The sequence below is a fragment of the Aythya ferina genome (assembly GCF_964211825.1).
Source record: "Aythya ferina genome assembly, chromosome: 3".
NCBI lineage: Eukaryota > Metazoa > Chordata > Aves > Anseriformes > Anatidae > Aythya > Aythya ferina.
Window position 1 is genome coordinate 1,348,243 of NC_140298.1, and position 12,577 is coordinate 1,360,819.

At 37.1% G+C, this 12,577-nt stretch overlaps 1 protein-coding gene across 2 annotated transcripts in view; it reads right to left on the reverse strand.

Moving 5' to 3' along the window:
* The window catches only part of ZC3H6 (zinc finger CCCH-type containing 6), a 31,051-nt gene that overhangs the window by 4,965 nt on the left and 13,509 nt on the right, over positions 1-12,577 (reverse strand). The window contains exons 2-9 of one of the 2 annotated variants that reach the window (XM_084515891.1): positions 11,944-12,124; positions 10,396-10,521; positions 8,558-8,813; positions 6,529-6,647; positions 3,533-3,649; positions 1,899-2,012; positions 1,190-1,297; positions 242-495 (exon numbers count right to left, since the gene is read on the reverse strand). In XM_084515891.1, the coding sequence (XP_084372017.1) occupies positions 242-495; positions 1,190-1,297; positions 1,899-2,012; positions 3,533-3,649; positions 6,529-6,647; positions 8,558-8,813; positions 10,396-10,521; positions 11,944-12,124 (1,275 nt within the window). Of the gene's footprint in view, positions 1-241; positions 496-1,189; positions 1,298-1,898; positions 2,013-3,532; positions 3,650-6,528; positions 6,648-8,557; positions 8,814-10,395; positions 10,522-11,943; positions 12,125-12,577 lie in introns of those variants that run through there. The other variant, XM_084515892.1, reaches the window with a different exon arrangement.

Below are 12,577 nucleotides of genomic sequence, written 5' to 3' on the forward strand. Positions count from 1 at the left end.
ATAGACAAGACAGGCACAGAGCCAAAACAAGAGCCAAAGGAGTGGCTTTCTGGAAGGTCAAGGCTCAGTAAGTAATCCTTTTAAGGAAAGCATTAAATGAATAAATAATTGATAGCCACTATTTGACGGATCATTAATTTAACAGTACACTCAGAGGCATATACTGACATAAACTAAGAGAATATTTTATGCATTTATGTAGCCATGTTCTAGGAATTCTACAGAAAAATCTAAAACCTACTTTTTTCCAATTTTGTGTGCTAAATCCACAGTAGGCTTCACAACAATTTCAAAGAGAGATGGTATTTTCTTATATTCTCCTGAAGGATCTTGATAATTCTCTATATCAGACTCAGAAAACGGATATTGCTCTGGTGGGGTTGGCAGAAGCCCAACACCTGGTGGTGGCTTAGGGAGAGGAACTATGCCACGCTTTCTGAGTTCCTCCAGTTCTTTCTCATCTTCATTTTGTGGTTCCTCTTCATTATTCAAAACCTAGAATGAAGCAATATAGCAAAGAGTCCATTATTTTTACAGTATATGCAATTCAATTTAGTCTTGCATTTTCCATTTAAATGTAATTACCTGCTGCAGTACTAGTATATATTGGCATCAAACTCAGGAAAATTAGAAAGCTATTATTATTTGTTCCATAGGACACCAATTTACATCCAGAAAGAAAATGACAGAAATGGAATTCTAAATTCTAAAATTCATAATGCTTTTAGTGTTAAACCTACATCACCTTTCTTTTAAGACCTGTTGTATAGTAACTGGGGGGAGATGTGAATATACTACTTAACACAAAGGTCAGAATTTCATGAATCATTCAGAGGAGGCAACTCATTCCTTTCTCCACCCTGAGTTCAGAAGTCAGATGATATCTAACATCAAGACAACCAAAGCTACACTTCTTGTTATGGAGTGCACGGAGACTTGCACAGAAAGGGAGTCCAAAAGTCCATGGGCAGAATTACTAGCTGTGAAAATAAGTGAGTCAGATATGACTGAAAAATAATGGGTGGCAAAGGGAATTTGATGTATGGAACCAAGTCACAGACCTGCAGTGCTAAAGAGGAACAGGAAATAATAGCATTGTTAGAGTTTAGCACCCAAGCGCCATGGAAATTTCTAGCAGCACCCTCCATTCTTTTCGGGGAAACTCACTTTCAGACTACAAATTGCTCACCTTATCCAACAACTCTTTTGTTTCCGCAGTCAAAGGAGCGTGAGAAAATTTGCACTTATCTCCTTGATAGCATTTTGCTCCTGTATGGTAAAACTTGCAAGGGAATTCATGTAAGCAAAATGTTAAGGATTCCTAACAAAGGCTGATTGTTAGTCTGCACTGTTTGGCAAGTTTATTAAATTCAGTTATCAGCTATCCTTCAATTTTTCCCAAATCCTTTTATCTTTTCACAGCAGTATCTTAACAATTTTGAAAGCTAATAACCAACTTACCTCTTAGTTTCACTTACCATTCTACTAATAATTACGTTACTGTAGCTTGAACATTATTTCTGACTAGATACTAAAACTGTGATTAAAAAGATCAGTGTCTCATTTCCAAATACAAAAAAAAAAAAAAAAAAAAAAAGAACAAATCAGGGTTTAAAAAGTACATGGATATCAGGATTTTAAAAGTGTAAGGACAAAAGCATGTAACTTCATGCTTTTTATCTTCTAAGACATTAAACATCTTCCTAAGCTAAACAAAACCAGTAATTTCATACATATTTTCTCCTCCTACTGGAGTAGAATAATTATCTTCCTCTAGTAAATCCATATATACTTTTGTATAGTCTCTTAAGAAAAGACATAGACACCCTCTGAACTCATTTACATGAATGAGGAGTAAATATCAACAGTCAGTTTGATTCAAGTATTTTTTTAAGGATATTGTGCAAGTAAATGCAGTTCTCTCCTTTGGTGCAGTAACCCTGTATGTAAAACTTGCAGATTTCCTTTTTCTTTTCTATCTCTGCATCATGATCAAATTTACACTGCTCTCCCTATAAATAAGAAAAGAGGAGAAATACATTATCAATCTGAAATGTTGATTAATTCCATTTTACATTTAAAGAAAAGCATCCTCCTTAGCTGAATTTAAACTTTTTATCATTACTAACACAGCATTATAATGTAAGTACGTTCCTATTAATGGGGAGGGGAGGGAGGGGGGGTTAGACATGGAAAAAGAATTCCTGAATCTAAGTTCAAAAGAATATATGCAATGGTTAAAGAAAACAAGCTGGTCTTATGGCACCAGTTCTCTTCTCTGTTTCTGTTTAGCAATTAACATTAAAAAGACATTTAAACAAATATTTAAATAGTTTACTGTTTTTTTTTTCCCATACAAACTATTGTGCACTTAATCAGAAAATCTGATTCTCTTTTAACATCATGTGGTAGAACCAAAATAAGTCCAACGAAGTATTAAACTATTCCATGTAGGAAAAATGGAGTCCAATCAACATCAAGTTGTCAACCACATCATGTTATACATCAGGATTTGGTTGCTGGAGAAGTTATTTTTTTACTTCTTTGTAATTATTCTCAGGAAAAATACACTAAATGCTCTTTCAACTACTGGTTTTAAAACTGAAGGTGGCAGCAAATCCTCATCTTACTGGAGCATAACATACTAAAATATATAAAGCCAGCAAAAAATGCATTCCTTTCAATTTGCCCCCTTGGTTTAGGCAGAAAAGCACACTAATTTTCACCCTCACTTTCACCATCTGAAAAAGAAACAGAGAATGTTCTATCATGAAACACACAGAAGAACTGAATATAAATGGCGCACTCACTTATTTGAGAAGGATGGAGTTTTTCTTAAATGTATTTTCTAACTGACTGAACTATTCTGACATCAGAGGATTCAACTTCACAGCAGCATTAGCTTCAAAATGAAGCAACATATTTTTAATGCAATAACAGACTGTCTTGCTAGGGTTTTTGCTTGCCAGCTGACTGCTCTGAATAGTATTCTCTTCTTTCTGTTGCCTTCCACTTGCTGGCTGAAGGAAGATGACTTCAGTTCTTTGGTAGGGGAACTATTACTACAACCCCACTTTTTACTTTAGAGAGAGAAATAATTCAGCATAATTAAGCAATTCCTTCAATGTTTCAAAATTCTAGTACCATAAAACAGATAAATGATCTAATACTTTCAAGAATCGTTGCCTATCTACAGACTCCACACCTAAGATTCGTTACAGATTTGCACGACACATTGTCAGTCTAAGTTTATAATACTATCACAGAGGTTTTTACTGTAAACACGCTAGTTAGCAAACACAACCATTTTTAATAGAATTGGTTATAATCGTAGAAGTGTAACAGGGAATATTTTTCCACAAAATTTTCTGTTGGCATTTATCTATAAATATGTCAAACATAAGAAGTAAAAACTCTGAGTTTCAACCCATTAAGTTTTTCTTATACCAGCTAAGTAAAACAAAACAAAACAAAAATCTTCTCCCTTTCCTCACACCAAAGAAGTATACCGACAGACACCACGCATATTTACCTTGATACATCTCCCTTCAAGGAAATATTTACAAATTTGTTTGCCTTTGTGTTCCACTGTATGCTGATTTATGAATTCCTGACTCATGTTAACCCATTTCTTCACTGGTTTGCCATCCTGTAAGGAAAATGAACATCCTGTTGATGCTTACTTATTAAGTCCAGCTGCAACAGTGTTAGAGCATATTTAGTGCAGTAGTTACCCCTAAATGTGATTAACTACACCATGATTAAGTTCTTAATATTATACTCACAGATCAAAATAAAGGTAAACACACACACTTGTACATAAGAAAACTTGCACATTAGAAAACTTAGCTGCTTTAATGCTACATTTGCTACAAATGCAATCAAATCAGAAACTTCTCACACTACAACAGATGTTCTGTCCATTCAGTGAACTTATTTACCTCTTACACTTCATTTGGAAATGCTCAAAGGCAGGGCTGGCTCACAGGCACCCAGCAAGCCAGCTCCCACCTCCCTAACTGAGGGCACCTCTGAACATGGGCTTTGGTAACTACCCCTGCGACATGCCACCCCTGCAAGCCTTAACGTAAAATAACATTCAGTTACAGAAGAGCCCAAACACAGCATTTCCTAGTTTTTCCTTGAACTATGCAGTGCTAGCAGCTTGTTGGCCACCAGGAGTCAGCCTTTAATCCTCATCAGTCAGCTCGGTAAGCACATTGATTAATGCCTGGCATTTTCAAAGACAACACCCTGTTCCAGCACCAGGTACCCTGGCCAGAATGCCTCCCCCAGGGTCCACCTTTTTCTGCTGTTCTCTACCCAAACTGCACTGCCCTTTGTGACAGAGCTGCTGCTTCCCCATGTGATGAGTGGGGAGAGTTGAGGCACGTGGCTGGGAATGGCGATTCACCAGTGCTTCTGGGAAGAGAGCAGCAGAGGGCACTGAGCAGCAGCACTGGTGGTGCAGGAGCTCTTGCTGCTGAGAAAATCCTGAACCATCAACCACCTCATCTTTGCATTTCCTTCATAAATATACTGTAATCAAACCTTATCACCCCATGTTACCACCACGCGTGGTGTTCAGTTCAAACAAATTCCTGTTTTTACTATTTTAATAAATTTGTACATGAATATAGGAGTAATGCCTGTAGCAGAGTCGGAAGCTGAACAATCATCCAGATATCTAGGCTACCACCTCAGCTATAAAGCTATATTTAATCTAACCTCCCCCTCTACCTGGTTCTCACATGATTTTTATGCCTTATTTGCAATGGTAGGTGGTCTCCTACTGATCTGCCAATAGAGGGAAATTAAGCTTTTCCAATTTCTGATTTCCACAGGAATGAGCAGGGCTCTGACTGCTGAGTAGGAACTTCTGAAATGGAATGGATGTGGTTCCTCACAGCAATCAAATTGAAAACATGAGCATCAGCACATCTTGTGTCTGCACTCAGTTTGCTTGGCAAATTAAGCAATGTCACAAAACATTAAAACGAAGAACAATTAGCGGATTTTGTTGACATTGAGAAGCAACGTCTTGAACATTGCTTCGGGCTAGGAACACCACTCCTGGGTCAGTGGAGATCCCATCTCTACTTGGAACACATTAAATCCAGAGAAATCTCAGCTGCCCCAAACAAAGAAGTTCTGAATCCACTACTTGATCCTATTCAAGATTAATTCAAATACCAAACAAAAACAATGCCCTGAGCCTTTCTGAGAGCACTGAAAGTCAGTTACCATCCCACACCTCAAAGCACTTGAAACAACAGCTCAAGGAAGGTTGAAATGCTCCAGTTGTGTCACTGAGAGTCCCGGGGGTGCAGCTGCATGGCAGAAGAATCTCATCAGTCACCCCACCACACAACTCGGCATCTGCGTGGCAGAACTCATAACTTCGCTGCAGCCAGGAGCCCAGCTTTTTGTTTTCTGTCTCCTAGCCCTGCTGGGGCCTGCCTGCAGCTGCCTCCTCGTCTCCACCCTTCCCCACAGCTTGGAGACAGAGCTGGATGACAGGGCATGTTCGGCAGCACCAGTAAGGAGGAGTCCTATGAACAAGCATCATCCTAACAGATCCAACAGCTGCCCTTCTCCCTACCACATACAGGGCAGGGAAAGGAAAATCTGATCTGGACCACCCGGGAGCCCACGAGAGCTGGGCCATCTGCAGAGCACAAAGATAAATTACCATGGCTGAACCACGCATTACTGCGTCAGCAAGAAGCCAGCCACGTGTATTCTTCAGTGCAGGAGGGAGGAGAGCCGCAGATATTTTAGGGAGAAAGATAAACTACCACTGCCTCAGAATCAGAATCTGATCTCAATGCGCTGTATACATTTGAATGTGAGTTTGCTTAAACGATGTTTTTCAGCCATGGATGGGTTTGATCTTTTAATCAGCAATTCTGTTTTGTTTTGGTTTGTTTTTTGTTTTGTTTTGTTTTGTTTTTTTCATTTAGATAGTTGAAGATTGGTGTGACAAATTTATTAATACCATGGCAATATCAAACACCAAGTTTTCTCTAATTCCTATAACAATAATTGGTAATTCCTGTAATAAATAATTACTAAGCCAAAACCAAGGTCATATACATTTCCATTTCCACCACCATAGCTCTGGAAAGAAGCAGAATCCTTCATGATTCAGAAGAAAATTAGCAAAACATGTGAAGCCATCCAGTTTCTCCACTGAAAAAACTGAGGTGGATTGGTAGTAGCAAAATGTCATCTTTTAGAAACAGTTAACATGGAAGCTCATAAGCTATTCAAAATCAAAGCTCATAAACCACTTCTGTTATTTTTTTTTTTATTTCCAAGAAAAACAAGAAAATGATCTATTAGTTTAAGTTATCAACTGTACTTTGTACATCAAGTGCAGTAAAATTCTTTTAAGGGGAAACTGACTTTTCTAGAGACAAGAACAAAAAGCGAAAAACCATGTACTTTTAAATAGTCTTCTGTTAAAACAAGATGTCCAGTCATTTGAAACAACTGCATTAGAAAGTCAACTTTAATTCCACATACCTCATGGAAGCCATCAGACCCTTTATTGCCTCTTCCCCTTCCACGATCTTTACGCTTCAATTTCTTCTGCATTCCACGCCCTCGACCAACATTGTAATTATTACCTCTTTGAGAAATACCTGAAAAACAGCAACGACCTTTTTAAATGACCTCAGAAAGTACAGACAGTTACCTAGTGACAACAAATGCAGACAAATATAAAGCTAAATATCTTTTTGCAGTCTGAATTCCCAAATACTGTCTTGAATCATGACTTGGCAAGTAGAACTACACCAACCAGTTATAGTTCTATGCAACTGCCTCCTCTTTGAAAAGCTCTTCAAAATCAGTAGCAGACTGATAAACTGAATATAAAATTAATCTCATTCAAAGCAGCTTCTCACAATTAGAAGTGCAGACATGTGACTAACTAGCCCAAACACTTAAAATATGTGTGTGCTATGTGGACACTTTCTGAACACAGAACTAACCGGTACAATTGGCACCCAGGCGCACACACATGCATCACAACATCCCAGAAACTAGAGATCATAACCTAAGGAATATAACAGAACAACTCTGAATGCAATAATATTTAATGGCAACTGTTTAGAAGCCTCAAGGCCGTACTTTTATAGCTATCAGCATGCCAGTAGGCATGGCCTCAACTAAAAGCATGGAGACGGGGTATCCATCTGCTTTCTCATTAACTTAAAACCAAATAAAAACAAAGCTCTGCAGACATCATCACATCTGCTTCAGGTGGTAGCCACCCCACAACAGCAAGGCTGATTCCAGATGACTTGCAGACAGCTCTTGAAGCAGCATTACCAAGCAGCACATGAAGGAACACTTTTGTCTCAGCTAAGTAGATTCTAACAATCTTTTGCCAATTTATTTTGTTCTGAACCAAAACAGAACACAAAAGATCACCCCAGTAGTAAATGAAAGAAAGCTTACTAGCTTTGTGTAACACCACATTTTCTTGAGAACTATTCCGATAGTTATGTCATACAATATCCTACTCAAATTTTGTTTGTCAGACAAACCTTTAGCCACAGTTAAAGGGAGACAATTTTGCAAACTGACTGAATCAACAGTTTCTGAAATATGAACTTTGATGCCAACCTTGTATCTCAATAGAAAAAGCAAAGAGAATAAGTGAAGTATTTCTAGATGGCAGATCAGGATACCTCTGAAACCAGTATGCACTGTCTCCTGTGTCTAACCTTCCACACCCTAACAGGTAGCAATATAAGAAGATGGGGGAAGTCAGAAGTCCCTTCATAATACAGAAACCAGAGATGTAAGCTAGCTTAACGAGTTGCACTGCCATGTTAAGGAAATGATCAGACACCAAATGAAAGGTGCAAACAAGACTGCTTACATAACTAAGTTTATGTAACTAGGGCATGAACAAAGGCCAGCAGGACTCTTTCAGAATACTTTTTCATCAAAATTTGTATCAGTCCAGCTTTGAATGAAATAAAAGTTGTGAAAAGAAAAATAAAAGGATCTTAGCATACTTACAGGGCAAGCTGATCAATGTATTCAGGCACCTATCAAAACTTCTAGGTACTTTATATAATTTTATATACATATATACACACACATACACACAAACACAGGGCCTAAACTGGATATTGGAATTCACCTAATACATACTCCTTCCCCTCCCCTGCATCAAGTTCCATTTCAGACTTTCATGAAATGCCCCAGAAAAACACTTTATGACACAGCCCTATGATTCCTTAGTCAGTTACATAATCAAGAGCTTTTTTTTTTTTTGGTAAGGTTTTATTTATTTTTTTACTACACAGACAATACCCAATATTCGATCTTTTCCTCGATAAATGCAACAGTGCAACCCTATGATGTTCTTCCTTCCCAATAAACAGCATACCATTGCTGATGAGAAGCTGCTACCTCACAGGAAAGCCACTGCTTGCAGCTCTCCTCATTCAGCTCTCAACACAAACATCCTGAAATGGTGCATGATATAACTGCTACTGCCATCCATTACTACAGCTAACAATTCAAATTATCTTACCTTTCTGGATCCCTTTCATCCCCTGTTTTTTCACTGGTTCTTTCGGAAATGGAGGTCCTAAATCACTACTGGAGGTCTCTTTAGCTTGCCTGTATTGTTTAAGCTGATCGGCAAAATCTTCATCTTTTTCTTCCTCGTTATAATTACCAAAGTTTTCATCACTGTAATGACTATAGTCATCATACTCCTTACTTTTTACATTTTTTTTATGTTGCATTTTCTGTGAACTCATGTAATTTCCTGATACGTGTCCATGCTGTATGAAAGGGATTGTATTGTTTAGAAGCAACTCAATATTTCAAACACCACCCCTCCAAACTGCTCTACAAAACCAATTGTTTTTACTCTTATTGTCATGCTGTCTACAGATCTGCATAAACAAGCATTAATAATAAACAACAGAAATCAGTTATTCAGTAGAAATTAATACATTTGACTCTGAGTGCATCAAAATAGGGAAAAAAATTTTTTTTTGTTTTTGTTTTAAACAAAAGAACAGCATCAGGATTTATTCTCCAGAAAGCTTCTCAGAGAGGCTGACAAAGAATTTTAATGTATGCAGTCCTAAGCATTTCTAAGTACTACTTCTAATCTGTAAAGACGTTCTTCTAAAAACAAACAGCGTGAGTAAAAAATAAAATACTGATTAGAACATGTTCGAATCACATACAAATATATTCAGATCCTTCACAGTTGAGCTTAGATCACATATATAAGAATGCATAGTGGCATTCCTATGTTTAGATATTTACTTTATATTACAATAGGCAATATAATATGCAAACAATTTTAAATACAAGACTTTCACACTTAGTTGGGAGACTTTGTGCTGATACTGCGTGTCAACAAGATTCTTTAATGCTTGTTTTGCTGGAATTTGAGAAGTTACTGGACATTTGTCAAGAAGCAAAGCTGATTAACTTGTGGAGTCTGCAACTGAGCTGCTTCTTGGAACTCAGGCTACTTTGGTGTACAGTGTTCAACAGTTTGAAGAGTATCCATTCAGGGAAAGTCAGCGGGACTGAAACAAGAATCCTATGTTTACATTAATAACAGAGTTCTCTCTTAGTAACAGCAGGCAGAATTAAAATTTAACTTGTTATATCCAATATCTGAAAGGTTAATTAGAACTATGATTAAAATAAAATCTTTCCCTCATGATCTCCATATCCTGATAATCTTGGACACAGATGATGCAATCTGCCCTGTCTCTGACAGTCAGGATGAAATATTTCTTTTGACCCCTCCTAAGCCAGCACTGTCCCTTCTCCAGTTTCTGCAGACAAGATCTTCAGTTCGCTAATAAATCAGGCTGGCTTAGAGCTTTCTGGAATGGTTTCAGGCTAAAAGGAAAGTCTCCTCTCCTCCAAAGTAATACGGTTCCAACAAGCCTCTAACTACTCTATCTCACCTTTAGAGAATAGCATTCTATTTCACCCAGTGGTCTCAGAAGGGCTATTGAGCTGCACAGACTGAGAAAAGCCAGGACAAATTGAGCTATCAGAAAGCAGCAGCAATTCTAGATATTTAAAGGTGACTTTTCAAGAGCTGTTTCCTTAGTACCGTCTAAATCCGAGGTAGGCAACAGTAAAGATATCTTAATAATCACCTGATAGAAGAAAAATAGCATAAACCTTGTTTACAACACCTACACTCATGCTACAGATACCACTTTACATTTGGAAATCTACCCACAGGAGATGAGAACTATACGTACTTCCTGAAATCTGTGAGAACAGGCTCTTTGATCAAGTCAGCCTTCGAAAAACAAAACATTTACATTTTTAAAATTGCACCCAAATAAATACACGGGAAATCAAGTTTAAAAAAAATACTACCTGACTGAATGAAGAATCATAATCTCTGTATGAAGAACTGCTACTCTTTTTATGTGATCTTTCGGAACGTTCAATATCAGAGTCATGGCTGTAGTCTGAACTGTCATCACTGGAAGGGGAGTTATGCTGGAGAAAAAAAAAAAAAGAAACAGAAGAAAATAATTCTCTAAAATGTTGTTACATAATTTACTATGTAACTGGCTTGCTGCATGTGAACTTAAACATACCCCTAGCTCAAAATATGGCAGTTATTTTCTTAACTCTAACAAACATCCGCCTCTAGGTGAGACCAAAGAAAGCACAGTGTGACGACCCACTCTCTTTATCAGAGAAAGAGATTTGATCCAATAAGGCTTTCGAATGAAAACCTTGAGGGTTATGTGGTTACTCTAGGTTCTATCAGTTTCCCTTGGGTTTCTCTCTCTGAGACCTTCTTCTTTGCAACATAGCAGAGATGCTGCTGGAAGGCTACAAAATCTGGGAGACATCTAGAAACTTGCCTATGACTATAGAATAGATTGGCATCCCGTCAGTTTCTGCTGGGAGAAAACTCAACATTATTCCATTACAAGAGCATTTAGAAGTATTGGTTTGTAGAAGATTTAGAGGGGAAACTAGCTGCAAACAAATCAATTGTAATTCTTCTGCTCCCCTTCTCAAAACCATACCAGAACACTATAGTTCTGTGATTTGTAGAAAATGGCAATCAAGTTTAATTTTTTAGGAGAAAGTTTTGTGAATCTCTTGCATCTACTTAAGAGTCAACTAAAATACGTTCTATGCATTATCTTAAGGTTAAGTGTACTGAAGAATTCACTCAACTGGCACGAAATCTTTTCTTTCCATAAGTATGCTAAGAAAACGAACAAATGAAATTGAGAAATTTACAGTATGCTTGTTATTGTAAAGAAGTTCTCACTCCCTGTGCTGCCACGACCTTTGTTAGTGGCCAGTGCTTATGTTATATTGCTGCTTAAGATATAAACAATTTCAGAAGTGGTTTAACACTTTGGTCTTTTATGTCAGAACTGCCACAACCACTGACAATGTCAAAGTGCAAAAGGCTCCCAAATGTGTTTTGTAAACTGCAATTAAGAGAAATGTTGAAATAAATAAACATCCAATGAAAATGTGTATCACAAATAATATAGTTAAACCCCCAATCTGATTATGCATTTCTTTTAAAGACAAGCTGACGAAAACCAAGTTTATGAAATGCACTTAGTCAAAGCTAACAAGTAAGTTTCTATGCTATCATTTGAAATGTGCTACGGCTGGATTACTTAATGATTTATGACCTCTTACTCCACACAAACTATCACTGAAATACATGAATATGCACTGCCACATGTCAAGGTCTACTTAAATTCTTTAATACTGAAATGCATTGGTAAGATAGGAAACTCAAAAAATGCACTTAAGTCCAAAAACTGCCTAAATAGTAATAATACCATTTTTAGACTTCTCTCGTTTCCTGGATTCTCGTCTAAATCCGGAAACCTGGAACTAAAACAAGCACTTTCAATACTCTGGTTTGCATTTTCTAACCTTATGCTTATCCCGTCTTCTCCTTTTTGACTTTTTCTTTTCTTTTTCTTTTTTGCGTTTCTTCCGTGATTTTCTATGTCCTTTCTCATTTTTCTGTTTATCATCACCTTTTGAACCATGTTCTTTCACATCTTCATAAGCTGCATCATCTATTTCACCATCTTCAAGCTCCCCATCTTCTCTGTAGGAGGAAAAAATATCAATACAATAAAATTACATAATATTATCTCCCTTGTCTGTCCAACAGCACAATAAAAACAAAGCCACACAATATTTCTTTCCACCAGTTACATTTTCATACACAAGCATATACATATTATAGTACACTTAACACCCCAAAAACTACTAGGATTTTCTTGTGAAGAAAAATTGAATAAAAGTCATTATACGCACTTGAATTGCACTGCAAAATAATAATAATAATAATAATAATAATAATAATAATAATAATAATAATAATAATAATAATAAAAAACTATGGTGTGTTTTTTGCTTTGACTTCTCAGAACAAACGCCTTCCCTTCTTCCATAATTTCCTCCAACACAGCTAAAACACAGCTTCAATACCCACAACACCAAAACCCACTGCTGCACTTAAACCCATTTCAAACTGAAAACGTAGTTTGACCATTTC